The following is a 26,779-nucleotide window of genomic DNA, read 5'->3' as shown; positions in this document are numbered from 1 at the left end:
TGATGATGAAGAGATACACCAAAGCAAATCCAAATAAACCCATAACAATAAGTTGGAGTATGGAAAGGATATTATGAGAAAACATTTGATACCGAAGTAATAAAGGAAGACAGTGTAATATATGAAGGAGAAGAAAACATATAGCTAGAGCAAATAAATAGAGAAGTAATAGAAGGAATATCAAACATAAAAATAGGCAAGGTAGGTGGGGATATTGAAATTTAATCGGAACTTGTAAAATACATGGGAGAAGAAGGACGGGCTATGGAAAATATATAAAGAGGCGTGGGAAAAACAAACAATCCCTAAAGACTGGCAGAATAACATCATCGTACCAATATACAAAAAAGGAGAACATGTAAACTGCGACAAATATATATCAACATGTCTGTCATGTGGCATTTTCGCCTCTGACGACTGGAGTAAAGGAGTTCAATATGATAATATTGCCATAAAAAAAATCAAAAAGTCTATTAATATCAAAAAACAACCAATAAAGTGTAGAGATCAAAAACAAAATGGTAAATCGAGTAATGAAATTTAAATATCTCGGAATCAATTTATCCACTGACAAAAATATCAAGAAAAAAGTCAAGGAGCAAGTGGTAAAAGCAAACAGAATAGCAGGATGTCTTAAGGATGAAATATGGCAGAAAAAACATTTAAACTTAGAAACGGAAATGCGCATGTATAAATCTGTAATTAGACCTATCATGGCATACTCCGCTGAAACGAAACTACAAATTAGTACAACAAGGAGATAATTGGAAACCAGTGAAATGAGAACCCTAAGAAGAGTTACAGGAAAGACACTGTGACAGAGATGGAATAAAAATATTTCAAAAGAATGAGAGGCAATGTTGAAAAAACGGGCAATATGCCTAGATAAAAGCACTATTATTCCACAAGTCTAGGATGAGAATTATTGTTACAATGTGTTCTACGAATGAATTTGTTTTTTCAGAGATTAAACGGACCCTCACCTTCTGTCGAATTTTCTATGAAACTTGTACTATAACCAGGATATTTGGTTTAAATTCGTTCGAATTGATGGAAATATATTAGAAAAAATAGATATCCTAAATGGAGTGTAACATGGAGTGGACCACACAAAGAGGAGAGAAGAAAATAGGATATACAACAGAAACACTTAAATACGGAATTAAATATAAAGAAAACATTAAATACATGGGTGGAATACTTTATTCCGATACTCAATATAGAAGAAGAAGAAAACCTGAAAGACGAAAGAGATGAGGTAAGCAGAAAAGACTATATACTATATACTCGTGACATAGTTAGTCTAAAGCAAGCAGGAGCAAATATCGAATTCTCCCAAAGTTCTTGACAATCTCTTTCTCAGGTATAATTGTTTCGTTTATAATTTTCTCTATCATTGCTTCTGTAATATATAATCCCCAGCAAGTTTCCGAAGTATTTGCATTTTTTACTCCGGGAATATAACTAACAATATTCTTTCTAGGCATTCGTACATTTGGTTGTGAAGGATGAGCTATCCAGTGAGTTTTTCTGTCTTTACCAGTAAAATGGTGTCGAGACACATACGCACAATTATTGTCGTTAACTACACTATGAAAATTCTCAACATCTTCATCGGATTGTTTGGAGTCCGTATTATGTTCACTGTATTCACTGGAAGCGTCGTCTTCGATATCTACTCGTCCGTCATTTTCCATCACTTCTTGAGTTTGGCCCTGTTCTTGGCAGATTCACGACGTATTAGCCATCATCTCTTTCTTTTTGAATATCTTCATATCGAATTTGCACTAAGTGTAAAAGCATTAGTCCTATACTCATTGTGTACTATCTAAAATTATATTATAACGATAATAAAAGATCCTGTATTTAAAAAAACTTACATTTACTTACCAGAATTTTATTTGACCCTACGAGCAATATGTTAACATAAGAACGCCCGCAATGAGAGAAACTCTCACACAGGTCTGCAGACAACTAACGTATATACGATATCTATTACCAGTCTACACTAAACATTGCACAAACTTAAGCATATCCATGAAGACACTCCAAAAGTCAGCTAGAAGTGGGGGCAACAGTGCAAACGATTTACAGTTTGTAGAATGTGCATATTTAACAAAAGCGTGAGAGAAATGCTCATAGCGCGCGTGATGCAGGATTAATGGTATTATCATTATTAGGAGCAACAGAAAGCAACATGAAGATCTTGCATGCGACTTGTTTTTAACGTTTTAATAAGACATAATCCTTGAAAAAGAAGACATGGAATTATTACTAAAATTAGCCTGGAACAAAAAGAAAAATGACGCAGTTGGAAAAAATTAAATCGTTATTCAACTAAATAATAAATATCTGAAACAGTGACTAAAAAATTGCTATTAATAATAATGATTGCCAACATTTGATGACGAAAACACAGAGACATAAAATAAAAATTCTAACTATAACCATAATAAAGTTCATACACAAGAACTCTAATTTCAAAAGCCAATACTTTTATTTTTAGATTTTTAAGAATCTTTAAAGATCTTTAAAGATTCTTAAATCGGTCCGCAAATAGATGACTTTTGCATTGAACTTGGCAATTTTTAAGGACATTCAGCTTAACACTGCTAACCAGACCGATAAAAAACGGGGTGAACGGACTATGATCTATGAACCTTAAAATATATCGCCTAGTCTGTATCAAATTTTATACACATTCTAAAAAAGAGTGTCGTGGAAAACAATTTTGTTTATAAGATAATAAAATTATGCGTCATTATTCATCTGTCAAACGTTTTAAAAGATCTCAAAAATTTATCTAAAATTTTTTAAATTATTATTGTATTCAAATCTGCGCGCTCTTTGTGACGTCAAGAGACTGCATTCTCCGAAAGATTTTCGACCTCTGTCGGCGATTCTAGTGTGTGGTGTGTGGCGGGCGCAGCCATATTGATAGTAAGAAAAGTGTAGAGTATTGGAATTTTGTGTTAGGTGCTGTGAATAAAAGAAATCTGAAATCATCTCAAAAATGTCCGAGCGGGAGGATAATGTATACAAGGCAAAATTAGCCGAACAAGCAGAGAGATACGATGGTATGTATATTTTTGTAATATCATATATCACCAATAAATATACCGCTAAATTGCCCTTCAAAAGACGCTGTTCGATTCTGACATATTTGACAGTTTCTCTAAAAAACTAATTATTTCGTTAAATTGGACGAAATATATACGGTTTTATTCAGTAGTAATGTATTTCAATATCATACTCTTTACTTTCTTAATATTTCTTTGACTGATACGTTGGAAAGCGGTATCGATTTTTGCAAATCGTTGTTTAAAGTAAGAGGATAGGTAGGAATTTCTGAAAATTCTATATGAATAAAGCATAACTGAAAGCCACTTTTCGATTAAAGTTACAAGTTTTGCATTGTAACAACCTGGTTTCTAATAGACTCATTAAAAAGCAGTCTGATCGATTTTAAAATGTAAACTAATTTGGTGCTTCAAATGTCATCGGTAGCTACATCTTGAAACAGGCTGATCGCGTAAAATATAATTCAAATTTAATTATTCACATAATTATCTGCCAACCTTGATGTATGAAATGGCGAAGATATTTGACCATTGGATGCATTCTTTTTCCTTAAAAGTACACATGATATTATGAAACCAAATTGAGAACTTCCTGTCATTTTTAAGTCTATTCAGGTTGGGCTTTTAGCATTCAATCAAGGCGTAAGCAACTAAATTCAATTTTAATTACAACTGGATATACGTAAAATGATTGGTTTCTTTACATAGTTTATCTAATTTTCAGAAATCAATACATATTTGTATATTATATCAACAGTGGACCTATTCAAATTCCAAGCATGTATTAAATGGTGACTCATAAGCAAATAAAAATGTAATTAGAATATTAAGGTGGTAATTTATGTGTAGCAACTAAATTTATATTTAAAGGCAACTTTATAAATCATAGGTATTATCTGGAATTATACTTTAATTAATAACTCACAAATACCTACATAACCTGGGAGCTATCTGTGTACATATGTGTGAATAATGTTTTATCTTATCAGATTTGATTACCACTTCAGCAATTCCTTCATACTTTTTTAAATGGGCTTTTAAACTAGCAATTTAATAAGAAATGAGTCACTACTAGGCTATTTTGAGTACTTTCATCATCAGGTCAAGTGATAATACTTTTAGAAGTAAAAAAAAATGTCTCACATTTAACTACTACTTTATTTAAAACTTTTATTTATTAATTTTAATAAATGTTTGGTTAATTTATAGGTAATCTCGTAATTATTTAGCTAGTGGTTTTTCCTTTGCTTCATCTTTTGTTGTATTTGTACAGTTTGAGTTATTAAAAAACTGTTGCAAGTGTTTTTAGGTTTTGCAAAAGTGTATTTTCCCCTCTAATTTTCTTACATATATTTTTAGTATTTTTCCACAATAGTTTGAATGCTTTGGCAGTTTACTTATTAGTCATTTATTATATTCACTTGCATTCTTAAATATATTGCCCAATTTTCAAAGCAATTGTTGACCCATCAAATGACATTAATAATTTTTTAGATTTAAAATCATAAATTCTCTATGTTGAGAGGATATTTACTTTTTCTTGGTTTTATTTCTGATAATTATTGTACTTAGAATAATACCCTACATGCACAACTTTCACAGTACTATACTCCAGGAAAGCGATAATGAAATGACTCATATGCATGAGCTCTTATGTTTTATCTTTAGCTTTTACCAAGAAGCCTGTCAATAAGAGAGAATTTTTTATTTAGCATATGGCATATTAAAAACACATAATTAAAGCAATATTTTTATAAAAAACGTTAAATGGAGTATGAGAAACAAATATCTAATCTATCAATATAATCTAAATATTTTCGGTTGCATTCAGGAATTCCATCTTCTTAGTTTTTCTTGCTGTTCTGTCAATATTTTACTCTCCTTATCTCTTCACTTCTTTTGTTTGAATTTTTTTTTTCTTTTGTTCAGTTTCTGGTAAAAATTTTTCATCTCTATTGCCTTACTTAGATCTTGAAGTTCTTTGTTCATATTTTCTCTCTTCTTTCTGTGGTAATTTTTTTTCCTTACATAGTTATTTATATTTCTCTCTGCTTGTCAGGTTCTGTGTCTTGTGTTCCTGTTGCATTAGTAAATATGCTCTGTTTTTTCTTTCTGTTATAATATGACATTCTTTGTCAAAACTGTAATTCATTCTTATACTTCTGTTTACCTTTCGTGCCTAGTAATTCTTCAGCTGCTTCTTTCATTTGATGTTTGTATTCTCTATTTTTGTTTGTATTTTGTATATGTTTAGAACCTATTTCCTTTTTTAAATGTTTAAAATGCTTGCCATGACATATTTTATATTTGATTGGTGTCTTAGGCTACAATAACTTGATCTATCATATTTATTGTAAGCCGTCTGGTGATTTCCAGGTGCCATTAGGTATATATTTTCGAGCGAAATTAAAATTATACAATCGAATCCAAAAAAGAAGTCATTTTTGAAATTAGAACAACAAAAATATTTAAAATTCATTATTTCTCAAGGACCACATTTTTTTATTTTGTTGGGCTGTGTAATCATTCCTGTTTCTTACCATGCAAGTTAAACTTTTACCAAAGAATATAGACGCTTATAGAAGAATTGTTCAAATGGGCGATTTGGTTACGGTTTATACTTCAAAACGCTCCTCCTGAGGGTGGCTGCATAAACTCAAAGCCTGGCGCCGTGGCGAAAATTTCATAATGAAATATGTAGTTAGGGGGAAGTGGGAAAGGAGTACGAACGGGTAACTTTGCATCTACGCCTAAACAAATTTTATCTAGAAATGTATGACATTTACTAAAATATCATCTTCATAACTGATTTTTTTATTCATATATGAATGAATGAATAATACTTCACAATTTCGAATTCTCCATTTGTAAAAAATAATTCTTTGGTGTATGTGTTAAAAAGCAATCCTAGCGTACTAACAAGATCAGGAATTGTTTTTTGATCAAAACACCTTACAATTTTTTGAGCTTTCTCTCCCGGTGATTGACTTTTAATTAATTTTATTTATAGTTTATAAAAAGAGAGTTTTAATTATATTATTTGTAGATTTGTACATTATTTCAATTAAAAATTTGAATCATAATAATTTTTCTAAAAAGATTAATTAATTAAAAGTTAAAACAATATTATTTTCTCTAAAAAATTTTATAAAACGCAAAAATTTAATCCTATTCTACGACCACGCGGCATCTATATATAAAAATATCTAAAGTTGCATTTATTGCCCCACTCTTTCATATTTTAGAAGCAATAGTAGAGCCACAGCTGACATGACCGCTCCTTAGTGGTACCATGTGCAACACGTGCGTTCCACTCGTCCCACTTTTCTTTATCTATGTCCCACTTTTTGCTAACTTTCAAAAATAACAGTGAACAATTCTTCTATAAGCGTCTATATTCTTTGCTTTTACTTTGTATTTGAGTTATTCCTTTGACAGAATGTTTAGTTTTTTATTGACACTTATAAAATGAAAGTATTAGCTTTGCTTTGTAGATGCAGTAATCTGCTGATTCAGCTGTTGATTCATCTGTTGTCTCTTTATTTTGCTATGTAAATACATTTTGATATAGTCAGGATATTGATTAATTCCATTATTAAATAGACTTGTTGGTTATTTGGCACCCAAGAGAATTAAATTTTTCCCATAAATAAACTTCTAATCTTGATAATTGCGTTTAATTTTGTTTACTGCTGTAAATGCAATATGTAGAAGCAATTGTAGGGAGTAGTCATGCATCATTATATGTATAACTTTCAAATAAACACATTTTGGTATGTTTTTAGAAGACATGTACATACAGACCAAACAAGCATCTGTGGTTGCTAGTATTCTTTCTATTGATAGACTAAATAATTTAATATCTTTCTAAAATAAAAAGAATATACTTATTTGAGTATTTTACATCTTTCAGCATATAGTCGACTTCTGCTCAGTTGACACATTATTAATGTGAATGAAAACTTTTTTATAAACTATATCTAATGTATTATTTATATTATGAGCAGAAATATAATATTCTATTGTTACAATGTAAAGTGGCTAGCAAGGAAACATATTTTCTTACGTGCCACCAATGATCGATTTCAAAATTTCCTATAGAATTCTTGATGGGCATGTGATTTCGGTTGCATTTCACCTCTTGCAGCACGTGATTTTGGATGACTAATTTCATTTATTAATGAAATTAGTAAGAAGCATGTTCTGTGGGACTTATGTGCCTTAATCTCCTGGTTTATTTACAAACTTCATTTTGGATATTAAATGAATTTATTTTCCATTGTAACTTCTTAGTAAATTCTATTTTAAATTCAGTATGTAAATGGAAATAAAAAAAAATGGATTCATAAGTTGAGTTTGCAAGAAGAAAACTATACTAAATTATAAAAACGCAAATATAATATCAGTAATTCATGTTCCTTGATTTTGATAACAAGGTATTTTCTAGTGCCTTTTTGGCTTCTTAAAATCTTTTTTTTTTATTATTAAAAAATGTTTTTATGTACACCATGACCCTTTGGTCTAACAATTCTGACTTGTTATTTTTTTAAACCCTTTAAAAAATGGACTAATGTACCTAAATCTCATAGTTTGTTCAAAATCTTCAAATTTTAGGGCAATTTCTTAAATGGGCAATTTTAGTTCCTAATTATCATTTTTCCCTTGTAAGTTATTCAATCAACCACATGTAATTTAAATTTAAAGTTTTGATTTATGTCTAAAGGGTGAATGCTTAAGAAGAAAAGTGCATACTTGACTATAAAAACATACATTATAACATTAATCATATAAATTTGTGTGCATAGGCCTACTGTAAACTTTTAACTTCTTTGCCTTTTATCATCCATTTTTTGGACATAGGACTCTCCCAACTTCTTCCAATGATCTCTATCCTGAGCAATATTCTTCCAGTTTGTCCTAACTTTTGACTGAACTATGTTTTTTTCTGAAAATACTAATCAGATAAAAAGAGAAATACACTGTTTGAAAGACAATTTAATATGCTTTGCTAGTTTCAATTTGTCATGTATTGCTTATCATTAATTTGTAAGCATAACAACCAATAAACAAATGATAAGTGCTTGTTTGGTGTTTATAACTAGAATAACAAATTCTTCAAAGTTTGCCATTAATATTGCCTATGCATATTATTTCATATTTGATTATTGTTAAAATGTGTAAAGGCCGTATGACACTATGCATTTTCTTGTATCATTTCTTATATCGTTTCTAATATAACAAAAAAATGGACAGTGTCATACAAGCGTATAGTTCTTATATCAGAAATGATACAAGAATTTGTGTCTGCTGCAGTTTCTTGTACAAGAAATGCGCCAATTTGTGTGCAAAAACGTAAAACTTCTGTCATAATGGCGGCTGGAGGAGAACTTTGATATACAGACCAAGCAGACATCAGAGAAAAGTGCCCACCAACAATAACCAAGATTAGAACAGCAGTAGCCAAATTAAAAAACAAATCACAGGGATTGGATCAAATAGCATCGGAACTACTGAAAGTAGGAGGAGATGTATTACTAAAAACAATAAATAACCGCTTTAAAAATTCATCATGGGTTTAAAGATTATTTTATATCTCCAAATAAGAGAGTAGAATTTCAAGAGCATGCCATTCAAACACATATTTTTTTAAAAAATACAAAGAAATTATTACAACCAAATTATTTATTATTTTCTGTCTTCCATTACATCCTGTTGAATATCTTCAAAAATTGTGGTTTCCAATTTAGTTTTAATATTGGGACATTTTATTTCTTTCATCTTTGAACCACAATATTTAAAAAAATAATCAGTAGTATCTGGCTTGGGGTTGTCAGGTACTGCAGTTCTATTTTTATATAATTGTATGTGTCAAAATTTCGACCAATCATGTGCCGAATCACATACAATTTCCGGTAAAAGAACTTGCATAGTGTCATACAGAGCACAAATGTATCTGCAAGAAACGATACAAGAAAATGCATAGTGTCATACGGCTATAAGTTTAATGGAAATTGCGCTAGGAAGGAAAAGCTGCCATGTTATTGCATTCAATGAAACTGGGCTTAGTGTTGCATGCAGCTGTTTGAAGAGTGCCCCTAACATTTAGAGGAGACTGAATTTTTTCATAGATGACTTTATAGATTCAACAGGCAGAAAGTTATTACAACTGCTCTGTAGTAAGGATTTTACCACATTAAGTTAGACTTTGATAAATGGCATTATGTATGTGGGAACACTCCTTATGAGAACTAAGACTGGGTGGAGGTCTTGATCACAAATTCTTTGTTGAATTCATCAGATAGATCATAAGCACAACCTAGTTGAATTCATCTGATTTGTAGAGACAATGCTACTGTTTCATATTTGATAACATGAACTACCAGCATCCTGTAAAGTTTAAATCCTGATTTTTGAGATATCTGCAGTTTCTTCCAGCTTTGAAATTCTAATCATAAATAATGAAATCTGCATCAACATTCCCAGCCATTGTGTGGGTAGACAGTTTATATGTAGTTCCATTCATTCAGCAACTGCTGTTTAGTTCTTTTAATCTTCTTGATCCTTGTTATGATGTCCTCATGAATGAAGTAAGTGATATCTTCAGCATATGCAAAAGTTTAAATTTATTTATTAATAAGTAAATAAAATTTAATTTCGTGAGATAAATGTGTTTTAAATCGAGTTGTAGTACTGTATGTATATATTATGTATTCACAAAACATCAATAATGTGTTAATTGATTTGTTTATACTAATGATTTTCCGTGACACAATTAGAAAAAGGTGTAAATTGTTTTGAAATGTTTGTAAAAAATATTTTCAAATCTAGTATAGTTTCAAAATTTTAGGCAGTAAGTTCTCAGAATGTTATTTTATGATCTTCTATTGTAAGTATCAATAAGATATATTCAATAACATTGAAATAATCTACAATTACGATATTTTGTTTGTAAAAGTCATTCATGACAAGTTTTCGTACATCTTTGTTATTATGACTGACAAGTTGAAAATAACAACTGTATGTCCACTTCACTTTAACGATAGAGAGATATAACCACCAATACTTACCTTTAACTTTCAGAAATGTAGGCCTCACTCTTTTGAAGTGAAATGGGGCATGTTTATCTTTATAATAGGAATTAAGAATACTAGAATAAAATTAAATGTTAAAAAAGATAGTGAAAGGTTTTTTCATATTTAAAATGCATGTAGACATATCTATTTTGATATGAAAGCAATATTATGAAGTAAATCTGCATCTGGAGGAAGATATAATATTAATTATCGTGTACAAAAAACTCATTAGATGATGATCAACTATTTAGCTATTTAGTAAACATTGGCTTATTTTAGAGTGTATCTAACCATAACGTAAAAGTTACATTTTCTATCGCAGTAGCTAGCAGTCTGGTCACTGCATAGTGGCATTTTTTTTCACACTTAGTTTTTTATTTGAGTCCACCTAGACTTAATAGTGAGAAGGGGGATTTAATGTACAGTTAGGCTCCTTTCATGAGCCATTTCTTGTTTTTGTCACGCCTTTAAGACAGCATGGTCTTGATTCATTCAAGTGTCATCTAAGTACTAAACTTTTCTTCTTTTATGACTGCTACTGACCAAAAGGCAAACCAAGAATTAGAGGTCAAAATGAGGAACGTAGCACTATCCTACCAACCCTACCCAAAATATCTGGGATTTACCATAGACAGGACTCTGTTGTTTAAAAAGCATTACAAATAACTGCACAAAAAATAAGTAGTTACTAGAAATAACCTTATTCAGAATCTATGTGGTACTAACTGGGGTGCATATGCTGACACTAAGCTTATGTTTGTATTTTAAATACTGTACTTATGTTTTACAACAATTGTTATATTTATTCCATACACTAAATAAATAAAAAAAAATGTAGTTAAAGTTGTACTATATAGATAATTTTTTGTTGTACAAGGTAAAATTGGTCTTAATTGGTTAAGTTGTACTAGGTACTATTGGTGTCCTCTTGGTGATTTCCGATTTTTTCCTATTATTTCTTTTTGACAATAATTTGTGAAATTTTTTATACACTGTTGAAAGACCCGAAATAACACTGAAACGTAACTATTGTATTATTTTGTTCCAGAAATGGTGGAAGCCATGAAGAAGGTAGCGAAGCTGGACTTGGAACTGACTGTAGAAGAAAGGAATCTCCTCTCTGTAGCTTATAAAAATGTCATTGGTGCAAGGAGAGCGTCGTGGCGTATAATTTCCTCCATAGAACAGAAAGAAGAATCAAAAGGAACTGATGATAAGCTAGAAATGATCCGCCAGTATCGTTCACAAGTAGAAAAAGAACTTAGAGATATTTGCTCAGATATTCTTGGAGTACTAGACAAACATTTGATACCTGCCGCCTCTTCGGGAGAATCCAAGGTCTTCTATTATAAAATGAAGGTTGGTATGAAGCATTTTAGGAATTAGTTTGATTTTATAAAGTTAAATTAAAGGAACAAGATATTATGATTTTTATATGTAATATTAAATATTTAATTACAGGGTGATTACCACAGATACTTGGCCGAATTTGCAACTGGAAACGATCGCAAGGACGCTGCCGAACATTCTCTAGTTGCTTATAAATCGGCCAGCGACATCGCCATGACAGAGTTAGCACCAACACATCCCATCAGACTGGGTCTTGCGCTCAACTTTTCTGTCTTCTATTACGAGATTCTGAACAGTCCAGACCGAGCATGTCGTTTGGCCAAAGCTGCTTTCGATGACGCAATCGCCGAGTTGGACACCCTTTCCGAGGAAAGTTACAAGGATAGTACGTTAATAATGCAGCTTTTGAGGGACAATCTAACTCTCTGGACCAGTGATATGCAATTAGATGGTAAGTATTTCTATAATCTCTGAATTTCCTTAAATAAAGTAATTAAATAATCATTTTTATACACCTAAAAATTTATGTAAATAATTTAAAGCTAAATCCACTTTGGATAGTATTCAAATGTCAATCTAAATGACTATCCATCCTATGGCTCTACAGCCCAATTCAAGCCATTGCCTCATTCAGCAAACTTCTCCATTCGTTATGGTCTGTATACTATGATTTCTTGCGTCCTCATCCACATCATCCTCTGATCTCTTTCTCTGTCTTCTAATAGGTCTCTTCACCTGGATTCTTGCATTCAAATGTTTTTTTTTTTTTTTTGGAAGTCTGTTTTCTTTTATCTTCTGTCCTAAATACATGGCCTGTCCATTGAAGATGCTGTAGGCAGACATACTGAGATAAAGGTGTTTCTTTTTATATACATTATATATTTCATATTGCTTATTATCAATCAGATTATGGTCTTTAGATTTGTATCTTAGTTATTTGATGTATGTCTTCTTCTTCTTCTAATGGTGCTACAACCCTTTGTGAGTCTTGGCCTGCTTAAAAATGTTTTTCCATTTTGCCCTGTCAGATACTTTTATTTCCTACAGTCAAAAGAGTTTTAAAGGGAAAACCTTATGGTTATGGTAGATCCGGGCAGAGTTCATTTGTGAGCCCTTCAAATACTTATACGATCTCCTAAGGCAGGCCCATTATATCGCTCCTATCATATGGATTAGGCCCATAAGGGCCTGGGGCTGAGGCTATTCCAAAAGTCACAAAATTGTTTGGCTATATTTGGTAATTATAATTTTTTCGGGTGGTATTAATTTGCTGGTTTGTCAGCTTTTAAACCATACTCCTTCAACCTCCGACTTCTTGAAGTTGATTTCTTTGCTTAATTGATATTAAATGACAATCTCCCAAAGTTGTAATGTGAAGAAATCTGTCATCAATAGCAGTAGTTTTGTGTTTTCTGCACCACATGCCTTACGCTTATTTTCACCAGTTTTTTGAAAACATTCGAATATCCTTTTGATGGTAAAGCGATGAACATGAAAAATTCTTGCAACATGTTCATAACTATGACCATCTTCAACAACAGTAACTGCTTTTGAGCAGTTTTCTACACTTAAATGATAGTGTTGGTAGTGGGTCTTTCGTAAATAGGATCACTATCAAACTGACATTTGGGAAACAAGAAAAGCTGCCTCGTCAATAAAAAACATTTAACAAACTGTTTTTGACAAGTTCATTATTTTTCTCCTAAAAATGAAACAAATGGAGACCTGAAACAAAAAACAAAATGTAGGAAAATAATAATTATAATATTATGTAATAATTAATGAAAATGGTTATTTTGAAAGAACTTGATTGTGGAATTATTCCTCGGAGTGCTTGAAAATAACGGTTATACAACTGTTTAATTAACCCTTTACGACTAAAATGCAAGTATTTAATTGTACGTGCAATTAAAATAAAATGAAAATATATACCACAAATTTTGCAAAATATTAACCTGTTGCATTTACTTTTCCACCTGAGTGTAGTAGTTATAAACAACTTTCTTAAAAATATCTTAGGGAACCTATCTAACCTAAATTCTGGCTAACTATATCCAACTTGAACTATTTTTCTTCATATTCATTTTTCCAATATATACAAAATGAAATGAAGCGAATGATTAACTTATCTCTTTCTCTCTCCAATGGCGCTACAGCCCAAATCGGGCCTTGGCCTCCTCCGAACTATGCCTCCAACCTTGTCGGTCCCGCGCCGATCTTCTCCAGGTTCTCACGTCTAGCAAATTTTGCGCGCCCACGGCCACTTCATCCTCCCATCTTTTCCGTGGCCTTGCTTTTGGTCTTGCGCCCTGCATTTTACTATCTAGGGCTCTTTTCAGCAGTCTTTTTGTCTCCATTCTTACTACATGATCAGCCCAGCGAAGTCTCTGAAGTTTAACGAATTCTGAGATCGGTGTCTCTTTGAACAGTTTTTAGAGTTCATGATTATACCTGGATCTCCATATTCCGTTTTCGTTAATAGGTCCAAATATCTTTCTGAGGACTTTTCTTTCGAAGACTTCCAGTTTTCTTTTTGTCTCTTGTCATCACCCATGTCTCGCATGTGTAACATACTATTGGTCTGGTAATAGTTTTGTAGAGCCTGATTTTCGATCACCAGTGTGTGTTTTTGGAGCGGAACACATGATTGAGTGAAAAATAAGCTTTGTTTCCCTGTACTATTCTTCTTTGGATTTCTGGTTCTTCTGTTTCATCCGTGTTTAATGCAACTCCTAATCCGATTAACTTATGTTGTAATGTTTTATGTCCCTGTTGTATTTTGATCATATTATAACGATTCAGTTGTTTTAAAACATTTTCAATGACATAAACTTATTTTGTTTCAGCTGAAGATGTAAACAAAGAGCAATTACAAGATGTAGAAGACCAAGATGTATCATAACTTGCAAATGTCACATGAGGCAATATATCGAACTGTTGAGTGCTGTGTAGTGCGGGGCATTGCCCAGACATTGTGAAAGGGGGACGGGGCAAGTAGACAAACAACTTGCCCCAACCATCCTAGTACATACTGTATTATTATTATTATTACTAGCTGTAACAATATATTCTGTAACTGTTTTGTCTCTCCCAAATGAATGCGAATGAATGAATGGAATAACCAATTTGTCCCGGCCGATTTGCGGACGACCGATCAACTTATATCAAAAATGAGCACTATAACTTTTGAACGAATTCCTTCTTACCAACTGTCAGACTATACAAGTGCATATTTTTACAGTTATTTATAAAAAAATGTTTTCGTTAACTTATTATATATTTATCAATTCAAAATTGGTATTGTCGCAGTTTGAACATCAGAATATTCATTTTTAAACAGCACCTGGCAGTTGGGAGATGTCAATTGCAGTTTAAAAATGTTAGTGCACATAGGTGATTCGCAATCTCGGATAGGAATCAAGTGGATGTACTAGAACTTACGCTTTAGATATTTAATGTTGGATTCTTTTGTATTTTTATCTTAAATAAAATTTAATAGTATTTAAATGATTCATTACCATTTTGGTATGATCATAATTGAAGCAAAAATGTTCATATACCTCAGTGTGAAATATTTACTACCTTAAGGAATTTATGTAGGCAGCAACATGGACATTGTACTCAATTTTAGTTTATCTCAAAAAGACTGTATCAAAAAGTATTATCCAACATTTTGAGATTATTTTATTCGATAAAACTTTGTTTTTAATAATCAATTTTTAATTACCATTAACAGAGGCTTCTCAAATTTTATGTCAAACACAAGAAAAACATTAAAGTATATTTTGACAATTTTCTTTTTGTTTTTTTATATTTTTAACTAATAAAATTATTAGAAAGTCAGTATTTTTCATCAAAAACTGCAGATAATATGTAATTTAAATTGTTTCATAAATAAAGGGGCCACCATTTTAATAAATTATTTGCTATATGATTAAAAGTAGCATTTTTTATATACAATATCCTGGATATGGGTCACAGGCTTCATGTGCAATGTTTTAATTGAGGAAAGTTTATTGGAATGAACAAATGATGATAACCCTAGAAATTTTCAGTATCACAAAGTGGCAGAGTACTAAATCATATTTAACTTTACTTATATTTAGACAATGATGACATATTCGCTTGATTATGTATAGACTTATTGACAATTGGGTAAGTATCAACCAGGTAGATCAGTTCAATAACATTTTCTTCTTCAAGTGCCATGCTCTCGTCAAGTGTTTTTGTGAAAGTTGGCTACAAAAAACTGTTAATTGTTATATTGTATTAAATAATGCTCTGACCTGGTCTTAAACGAACTTCTCGCACCTTATCCCAGTTGTCATTGAATTAACAACCCATATATTTGTGTGATCCCAATGTTTGTATTGAAAAATTGTAAAATCTGTTTCTGGTATAATTGAACTATGATATGTTACGACCTCTGCCATCTGAAGTGCATCAATCAGTTTTATTTGAATCATTTAATGAAACAATAAATCTTCAAGAACAAAGATGAACAGAAATGAGTAGCGAACAGCAACCTCCAAATAGGGAAAAATTTGAGGAATAAGAATGAAACAATAAATCTATGTTCAGCTGCAGAGTTACCTATGGCGACATTAGAGGACAAATTATGAGTACTCTTTTAAAAACTAATAAACTTATCGGTATGCTTATCTAAAACTCAAAAGAAGTCTGAAAATAAGGGAGTAGGATGTTGGCACTATTAAGAGTTGGGTAATAATATATAGAAATATTTCTTATTCGATCTTAGCCTTGTCATTTTGTGAAACTATGGATCACACAACCAAAGGAAGCATATAAAACTGTACCACATATGAAACAAAAATGTATTGAAGCCTGTGAAAGTCCACATCCCTACATAAAGGTTAATATTCGTCTAAATTTATTTAAATCTTCATCTATAGTTTAATTTCTAATATATAAGTAGATAGAACTAAATATGTGCACAAAAGTGTAAGTTCTATCGAAAGCTGGCATTTAAGATTGAAAAATGAGGGTGCAATGTCCATTGACTTATTTTATTTCCACCTCTGACCAATTGAAGTGATTTAAGAAAATGTATTTTATATTTCCTTTTGGTATTTACGCTTTCCGCTTTGTGCTACTCTTGCAGAGCTAGAGCATAGCGCTGATATCATTTTATTCGTTTAGGTATGGATACATTTTTTTTAAACACGCATATATCCGTACAAATTGCATTTCGTTTTTTGTATTTTTTTAAACCAATAACTTAAGTATTTATTTGCATTTCGTAGAGCAATAATACTGATGATATCACTAGATATACAGGATGTAACACAAAAAGTTTGTTAACCTACGAATTTAATAAAATATTCCTTTTAAGTTAGGTTTTGCATCCATACATTTTTTTAGAGGGATAAAAGCATATATATAACACGTTTAACGTAAAATCTATTTGATGGTGCAGTACATGTCATATAAGGTGAGTTGTAGGGCGGATTCATGTGTTTTAACATGTCTACTGGCAAATAAAGATCTTGTCGAAATCGATTGTCACAGCCTTTTTCCTATTTTAGGAACTAGTGAGGATAACTTGACCATTCGGGCGTTAAGCATTCAAGTTAATACATATAAAAATACATCTGACTGTCAATTTTCAAATATCTATCTTGTATCGTGGTTCTAGCACTCTGCAATGAAAAACCATCTAATATCAAGGTTAGTTCGGATTTAATGTTACATATTGTAAAGATATCGCTTAAACAAGCAAGTTCTGATTAAGAAGAGTTGATGGTACCAGGAACTATCCCCAGAAAACCTCTTAGACAGGAACTTCTAGAGCAGGCGATGGGTTTTTTCTGGAAAGTGAAGGTGTTTGCAGTGACAGGGACCAATGGTGGGACTTTGTCGTGATCCTATGTTCCACAAATGAAAGATCTAAGGGAGCTGCTATTTATCCATGGATTCTCCCTTTTTCCTTTTTGAGGTTTATGATAAAAATTTCGAATATTGCGTTATATTCTTGGAGCAATTTATTATTAAATTCTAAGGATCTGTTTATTGTCCTAATTTTATAAGTTAGTTTGCACCTCATGGTAATTACAAATGGGGTGACCTGCTTAGTTCATATAACAAAATGTTCAGTCTATAACGCACGCGTACTTTAATCTTCGCGGTTCTTTAAATCATTAGGTTTGAGGCGAATCCCTACTGCTCGTTTTCTTGTGCAAATTGTACTGGAAGAGTTTTAAAATATGCAATATATGAACGGTATTATTTAACTATATTTTTATCCCAAGTGTCACCAAAATATAGCTTAAACGATATTTAAAGTGTAACTTAACATAACTATTCTATTCCATTAAACACTTAGGTAGTTACTTTTAGAAATAGCTTATGTGTTGGATGTTTTCTATACAAAAGAAGTGAGTTTAAAGTTTAGTTCGTATTAAGCTCATTGACTGAAATTCCTTTATATTGTTGTACTACCAATTTTACCTGTGAACATGTTTTATGCAACCGAGTATGTTACATTTTGTATGTTGAAAAAAAAACATTTGTATGTGTCCCCTTCGGGTTTTGATCTGCAAATTATTTACAATTCCTCACCTTACATCACTGTTTTGAGAAAGTCTTTGGAAACTGGCAGTACAGTACTTAATGTATATGTTCCAATTACGATGATTTTGGATCGTCCCAAAAACTAAGATAAATAAAATGGAAACTGTCCTTTTTAACAATCTATTTAAATAAAATCAATGCAGCCATTAATTTTACATCTTTATGCTTATGGGAGGATCTAAGAACTCGAGTTTGGTGTACTTGGTACTTAATAATTTTTAAATTATGCAAGTAGTGTGCTGGTTTTTTTAAGACAAAGTTCATTCGTTAAGTTATCTCTCCTTTGAAATTGTAATTGCATTTTTTATTAAGCGTATGAATGTAAACAAAGCTGTGTAGATTGATATAAAAACTTTGATGTACTATTTGGTTATTATTTTTAAGTCCTTTTCCTTTTTTATACAAGAAATATTACTGGAGATTACAAACAAAATCATCTCAAATTTCATAATTAGAGGATGAAGTGAAGGCAAGGTAATAATGAGACTGTACGTCAACAACACAAATTGTTGACGCTGAACGTAAAAACAGTATTCTAAACGAGAGCAAAACACCGGAGATGATCACAAAACTTCAAAAAGTTGTTTCAATCGAACAATAGACGGCGTCGCTGTATTTGTAATTTAAAAAAAATATACCTTACCTAATAACATTGTAAAGAATCACTACAAGCAACTTTTGATAATGAAGCGTCATCAGAGTTACAATTGGTTTACATAATATCTGCGTGGTCGTACATCCGTCAGTGATGAATGACTTGAGGGTAAACCAAAATCCCTTGTTTCGAAAAACTTTGCACATTGCTGACTGAATTGCAATCGATTTTGCTCGCTGAGCTATTTTCCAATCTCATGGAAAGTGGCCATCAGTCACGATTCCCAAACAAGGGAATCCCCTAACCAACCCTGAATCGTATAGACCCATTTCACTACTGAGCACCCTAGGTAAAATCTACGAGAGGATCTACGCTCACTTCGCCATTTTTAATTACCAATTCGGATTCAGAGCTGGACATTCCACGCAAAATGCATTGGATTTCACAATCAATTAATGAAAGGAAACACGCCATAGGCATATTCCTAGACGTCCAGAAGGCATTCGACCAGGTCTGGCACACGGGCCTGGTCGAAAAACTCCACCTTGCTGGATTGCCCACACTTTTCGTTAAACTAATAAATTCCTATCTCCCTAATCGGACGATCCGGATCAAAGTTGGCAACATTTTATCCTCGCCCTTTACTCCAGGGCTCAATTCTTGCTCCAATACTATACACAGTCTACAACAGTGACTTCCCCCGCCTTCCGTATAGATCGGAAAAACCTTTTGTATGCTGACGACATTGCTCTGCTCACGTCAGGGCCACATAGAGTGCGTGGACAAATGTATGTATTCGAAAGACCGCAAAACTACCTAGATTGAGTCATTAGGTGGTGCAATAAATGGAGAGTGACTCCAAAACACAACTCGATATTACTCAAATCTTCCAAGTCATGGCCGGATAACATTGCTAGGAGAAGACCTTATTCTCAGAAACTCAGTTTCCTATTTGGGAGTTCATTTTAACAGGACTCTCAACTGGAAAACCGACATACAAAACACCCTAGTCAGGGTAAAAAAGAGGTTTAGACTCATAAGACCAATAATCGAATAGAAGGCATGCGTCTACGCATCACATGACACCCGCGAAATTAACACCATCATGGCCACTGAAAGGAAAATTCTTAGATTCTGCACGAGGAAGTGCAGATACTATCCGTCAGCACACATACATCAGGTAGCCAATCTAACACCGATTAAGGACATAATCCTATCCCTCAGCAGGAGGTATGTCCTTCGCACTATTGCATGCTCGAACAACCGAGCCAAACAAATACTAAAGAGGGCAAATACTCACCAGGGTTCCTGAAAGAAAAGTTCCATTCCCTCCAGCAAAACTTCTACATAACACTGGAAACGAACTTCCTGATTAGCATTTTGATATATTAAAATCAACCCCCATTAAATATCACAGCTAACAACTGCAAGCCAAAAACGCTGATTAAGACCGCTCCCACCATGGCTGGTAACACCTTGAGGTGCCTCCCTTTGACTTGTTTAGCTTTCTTCGCCAATAATTCCTCTTGTGCGCTCCATATCGTCCATATCACACATACCATCTTGTGAACCCCAGTTTTTTAGCATTCCACCTCTACAACTTCACACGCATTCGTCCTCACGTTTACCACACCCCTTCGCTCCGCAAAAAAGGAGTACCCCTTCTTTGAAGAGGCAATAGCCTAAACAAGGTTAAAACATTGGATCTATCGAATTGATTTTGCGTGAATATTTAGATGTAAGAAACATCTGATCCAGATGAATTTCGCATAATTTGACAGAAACATTAAAGTAATTATATTTCATTGTGTTTAATACATTTATTTAAACATACTTTTTAACAAAGTCTGCAAGAATCAATAATATCCAAAAACCCATGTTCTAACAATGATCCTGGCAAGTAGTGACAACTGACGAGTCTCCATACATTGTGCCTAGAGCCCCGTGAACGTAATCATAACCTACTGATATGACATCTTTCCCCTTACATTTGATAGTCCTTAAAACGCACTGGAGCCCTTTTGAGTCTAGCGCTAGTTCTATTTTCAGCATTCATCTGGGAGGTTGAAGGTTCCTCTACTTCACAACTCTGATTCCCAGATGAGGAGTTTAATGATCTATCATTATGTGCAAAATCAGTATTCTTCTTAATTTGCGCTTTAACTAGGGAAGGCCTCAAGTGATAACTGTTTCGCCTGACCACTTCCCCATTTTCTTTCTGCACTAAATAAGATCTGGGTGCCTCATCTACTCTTTCCAGAATTTGACCTGGTCTCCATTCTCTACCCTCTCTGACACCTACATTCTCTCCTGGCACTATTTCTCTTCTTACCTTGGTGTTTCTATCATAATAATTTTTATATTCGTTTCTTTTTGCCTCTAGTTTCTTCCACTCTTCCTTTAGATTTATGTCTTTGTGCTTTTTATTTGATGGTAGCTTCGATCTAAGAACCCTCTTAGTCACTAATTGGGCCGGTGTTTTATCTGTTCCATTTATTGGAGTATTGCGATACTCCAGGAGCGCCATATCTAAGTCGTCACACTTTCTAAGCATGTTTTTTGCAATTAGAACGGCTCGTTCTGCCTGTCCATTAGATCGTGGATAGCGGGGACTGGACGTTACAAACCGAAAATCCCAGTCTTTAGCAAATTGCTGACAATGCCTCGAATTATAAGGCATGTTATCTGATATGACTTCGTAGGGTATTCCGTGTGTTGAAAAAATTTTCTTTAACTTCTTGATGACCACCTGAGAGGTTTTTGAATTAATTTTCACTATATCGAGCCATTTAGAAAAATAATCGATCAGAACTAGATATGACTGTCCACCATAATCTAATATATCACTTGCTACCTTTTCAAAAGGTGCTTGAGGCAACTTTCTGAGTAATAGTGGTTCTTTAGCATTGTGACTTTTAAATATCTCACACTTGCTACAATTTCTTACCCAGTCTTCTATACTTTTGTTCATTTGTGGCCAATGTAATATCTGCCTTGCTCTCTGTTGGGTCTTCTGAGTGCCAAAATGACTCGAATGCAATAATCTTAGCATGCTCTCTCTCAATCTTTTTGGGACTATAACTCTGTAAAATCTGGTCCTTTGTGACAGGAAAAAGATTGGCAGAATATTAAAAAATACAAGTTTGCTAAAATGGATGTGAAGTTTAAGGTAATACAGTGCTTCAAAAACGTATACGATGAACTTGACACCACAAAGGGCAAAAGAAAGAAATACAATATCCAAACAAAACCAAGCAAGTAAAAGATTTTAATTAAATTAGATTAGTCCAGGATCTCAGGTCAATTTTCACCCTTTATTACAAACAATATAATTTTTCGTGAGTGGTTTCATTTTGAAAAGACGCCCAACTTTTGCCCTAACAACAACTTGCGTTTGTGGTAGCAAGGTGTTATCAAAGAGTCCTCCCTTTTCAGCATGTATCATTAACGAGGTCATGAAAAATAATTACTAACCACCTGATTTTTTTTTCTGTTGGTTAAATAATATTTATATAATTTAACACCTACATTGTCCTACAAATTGCGTGGTACCTTATCCTGGTCCTCCAAATATTAACATATATGAAATTTATGAAATTAAAAATAAATTTTATTATAAACATTACTCGATAATGGAACTTATTGTACCTGTACTCTGCGTGTTGGCAGAAAGAATTCTCCCAAAGACGTAACAGACTGCAAGCTCAAGTTGGGAGATATTATCGCAAAATGTGCAAATGGAATAATTATAGGGAAATGAAGAGATAAGAGAGACGTATGCTGTATTTTATCACAATAGGACAATGAAATGGTTGAAGTGACAGATCGAAGGAGCCGAACTAGACCTTAGTCAATAGTACAATATAATAATTTTATGTTGGTGATAGATAAACAGGTGGGAGAACGGAAAACGCAGCACGAGAGGCGTACGTAGCATTAAAGGAAGCGGCTACAAAAATGGGTTTAATAATAAACACCAACAAAACAAAATACATGAAAATAGGTACGCAACCACAAACACTACGGCCACTTGTTATAGAAAATGACGTCATCGAAGCAGTAAACGAATTTGTATACCTGGGAACGCTCGTTAATACTGAAAATGACACTACCGCAGAGATAAACCGCAGAATTTGCACGGCTAATAGATGCTATTTTGGGCTTAATCTCCTTTTTAAATCTACAGTTATATCAAGAAATACAAAAGTAAAACTCTACAAAACAATAATACGCCCAGTCCTAACATATGGTTCAGAAACCTGGACTTTAACAAAAAGCAATGAAAACATGTTAGGATGTTTCAAAAGAAAAATACTAAGGCGCATCTATGGAGCGGTAAATGAAAATGGTGTCTGGAGAAGACGATACAACTTCGAACTCTATAGGATATACCAGGAACCAGATATCGTAAAACACATAAAGATAGGACGTCTGAGGTGGGTAGGCCATGTAATGCGGATGGAGCAAACCGACCCAGCTAGAAAAACGCTCCTTGATAGACCTATTGGTCAAAGAAGAAGAGGAAGACCCAGAACAAGATTCCTAGATAACATCGATAAAGACATGAGAAATATGGAAATACGTGCTTGGCGGAGGAATGCGATGGATAGGGACGACTGGAGAAAAATTCTTGGGGAGGCTAGGACCCACACAGGGTTGTAAAGCCAAAATGATGATGATGAAAAATAAATTTTTCTGCATTTTGCTATTGAAGCCGAGTCACACTGGTATAAGTACAAAAAAAAACTGTGTACTTTGTACAAAACTAGTACGCATACTATGTACTACTGTACGAATTGACCGCTGAACGACGCGTGGGTGTTCTTAGTTCCCTGTAACCTGTAAGTAGGTAGTCGAGGTGTGAGCTTATGTTTGTTTTGTGTACAGTCCATCCAAGATTTTTTGTGATTTGTCTACGATTTCAACCTGCACCGTTGGTTGGTGTTCAATTTCGGTAAGTAGACCTTTGATTCCGCTGTCTTTAAGCTACATATTCACATAATACTCTTTTAAAAATCTTAGCATTTTAGCTTCAATACGCCATATTTTCTTAATTAAGTCATAAACGGGTCAAATGGGGACGGTAAGGGTAGCTCAAAACGGGGACGTCCTCATTTTAACCTACGGAATATTTTAATGCCGATTAAGTAATTTTACTAGGTACCTAGGTAGAACTGCTTTTGACAAATTATTTAAATATAAAGGTACTATTGAAAAATAGTCTGAGCCTATACAAAAATTATTAGGGTAAGCATTTATGCATTGAATTATCTAAATCATTATGTTTTTTTAAGATTTCAACATGGGTCGTTATACAAGAAAAAGCGGCAGACAGAGTTGGTCCAAGGAAAGTATGATGGCCGCCATTCAAGAAGTGTTAGAAGGCAACATGGGTTATACAGAAAAGCATCGAAGCTGTACGCTATTCCACAAACTACTTTGGAGCGCAAAGTAAAAGAAGCTCGAGAAAAAGGATTGAGTTCGAAAAAAGCTGCAGAAAAAAGATTGGGTAGATTTAAGACTGTGTTTTCTGAAGCGCAAGAAAATGAACTTGTGGATTATATTTTATATTTAGAAGAAATATTGTTTGGCTTTAGCTTAACAGATTTAAGAAAACTATATTTCGATTTAGCCGTTAAAAATAACATTCCACGCGTGTTTAGAGAAGATAAGAAAATGGCTGGATAACATTGGCTTTGTGGCTTTCTAAGGCGGCACCCTCAATTAGCATTTCGTAATCCTGAAAAAGCTTCACTGGCAACAGTAGTAATTCAACATCAGTCTGATTGATATTTAGACAATATAAAAACCAACCATGGAAGCAAGTCATATATTGAAGTTTTTTCACTCTTTTTTGATAAAAAAGTAATTGAGAGCATTCTATATTTTACAAATATTTATGCATCGCAGAATAACCGTCACGATTTTGAAATAAATAACATAGATTTAAAAAAAAATTATTAGCATATGTATATTATCTGGTTCACTCTCTGCTTCAAGTTGATATGCTTTGGTCAAAGGATGAGGATAAAGAAGTGCACATTTTAAAAGAAAGCATGAGCCGACATAGATTTATATTTATAATTTATAATAGTGAAGAAACCGCTACATCAGTGGCAAACTTAGTACATGGACGTCAATCTAAATTTGCTTTACCAGATGAAACCAGATTCGACAATATTGGCCACATTACAAAAAGAGACGATAGTACAAGAATGTAGAATGTGCAAAAGTAATACTATTTATTTATGTAAAAGGTGTAGAATCAGTAGCGCAGCTAGAATTTGCCTCTGGGAGGGGGGGGGTTTTGGTTGGTCACCGAAATTCTTTTTATGATGCTACCTCCATTTTGAGTCCTTAAAATGTGTGAGTAACAGTGTCGGAATAGGGTCGGGGGGGTAACACCCAAAACCCCCCCCCCCTGTACTGTTTTCCTTGAAAATGAGGAAAAAAATCTTTTTGGTTGTAAATTAGTCTTAATTTGTGTGTTTTTAATCCAATCTAATAAATTAATTGTCAAATTTCTCTTTGTATATGGAGCGGCCATTAATGGGTTAATACTATATGAAGAATAAACTTGCCTCAAATTTACTTTAATTACCTCAAAACTATTTTAAAGTTAATAATAAAGTCTATTTAATAAATATATTCCCAAGAAATAGAACACACTACGCCTATGTACATATAAAATGTGGAACGAATAAACTAAAATATCATATTTCTCTCATTCCCATTCTTTCTAAGAACGTAAATATATATATATATATATATATATATATATATATATATATATATATATATATATATATATATATATATATATATATATATATATATATATATATATATATATCTATATATATATATATATATATATATATATATATATATATATATATAGACCAGCAAAATGTTGATAAGTTTACCGATCTTTCAAACTATTCAATGAACTTATCTCACCATACACTAGTGAATCGCATCAATTTATATTGTTACGGTTTATGTTTAAATTCATTTTCAGTCCTATTTTAGAAGATTCGGTATGTAGTTCTAAAAGCATGGTTTGCATTTCTTGTAGGTCAGTAGCTATCAGGATTATGTCATCTGCAAATCGTAGATTACTGAGGTAGCGGCCATTGATGTTTATTCCCTTATATTTCCAATTTAGGTTTTTAAAAACGTCCTCCAAAAATTAAGGTGATAACAGTTTGGGTGATAAAGTATCTCCCTGTTTGACTCCCCTGTTTAATGGTACAGGGTTCGTGTGTTCATTTTCATTTAGGTAGTATGTAGCTGTAGCTTGGTTCATAGTTTCTTTTATTAAGTTAATATATCTGCTGTCTATTCTACAATTTTGCATTGCGTTTATTACGGCCGTGTGTTCTATGGTATCGAAAGCTTTTTCGTAGTCTACAAATGCTAGGAAAACTGGAAACTTGTATTCGTTACATTTTTCTATTAATATTTTTGTGGTTAACAGGTGATCGGAAGTTGAATAGCCTTTTCTAAAACTTGCCTGTTCATATGGTTGGTATTCGTCTAATTTCCTTGTTAGTCGAGTAGTTATGACTTTGGTGAGTATTTTAAACAGGTGTGACAGTGGGCTGATGGGTCTGTAGTTTTCCAATTTTCGACTATCACCTTTCTTGTGTAATAAGATTACTTTAGAGTTGTTCCAGCTCTTAGGGACTTACGAAGCATATGCATATGCGAAGCATACACAATAAAAATGACCCCCTGTAAGAATTTACTGCTGACATTTTACATAGTTGCCGCTACCGTTTAGATCAATTTGTAGATTAGTCACCTTTAATTGAAAATTGTCAGACTATAAGAGGCAAAAAAGTTTTAAACACATTGTGTTTAACTAATGGTACAATAGTAATTTAATTGGAACGTATACAAACATTTCGGGGGGTTAAGGGAACAAAAGCCCCATAAAATATTTATGGGGTGTACAAATTTCACTGTTATTTTTTTTTTAAGATATTCCTGCCCAAAGAAAGCCACCTGTCCATTTTCAATATAAAATATCTAACAGTTTTCGATATATTGGAAAAAATTGATTTTCATTTTATAACTTCAAAGGG

General features: G+C 33.0%; 1 protein-coding gene across 1 annotated transcript; it reads left to right on the top strand.

Annotated features, from left to right (window-relative positions):
• The first annotated feature begins 2,755 nt into the window (after nt 1-2,755).
• Nucleotides 2,756-18,456, top strand: 14-3-3epsilon (tyrosine 3-monooxygenase/tryptophan 5-monooxygenase activation protein epsilon). The gene is made up of 4 exons (XM_072538247.1): nt 2,756-3,077; nt 11,202-11,512; nt 11,615-11,954; nt 14,350-18,456. The coding sequence occupies exons 1-4, from the start codon at nt 3,014-3,016 to the stop codon at nt 14,403-14,405; spliced, it is 771 nt and encodes a 256-aa protein (XP_072394348.1). The 5' UTR covers nt 2,756-3,013; the 3' UTR covers nt 14,406-18,456.
• The last annotated feature ends 8,323 nt before the right edge of the window (nt 18,457-26,779 follow it).

This window comes from Diabrotica undecimpunctata, chromosome 7 (assembly GCF_040954645.1).
Source record: "Diabrotica undecimpunctata isolate CICGRU chromosome 7, icDiaUnde3, whole genome shotgun sequence".
Classification (NCBI taxonomy): Eukaryota; Metazoa; Arthropoda; class Insecta; order Coleoptera; family Chrysomelidae; genus Diabrotica; species Diabrotica undecimpunctata.
This window is presented reverse-complemented; position numbering and strand designations above follow the sequence as displayed.

Coding starts and splice junctions, on each gene's coding strand:
- 14-3-3epsilon (XM_072538247.1), top strand. CDS start 3,014: ATGTCCGAGCGGGAGGATAATGTATACAAGGCAAAATTAGCCGAACAA. Junction 11,513..11,614: donor TCTTCTATTATAAAATGAAG/GTTGGTATGAAG, acceptor ATTTAATTACAG/GGTGATTACCACAGATACTT. Junction 11,955..14,349: donor CAGTGATATGCAATTAGATG/GTAAGTATTTCT, acceptor ATTTTGTTTCAG/CTGAAGATGTAAACAAAGAG.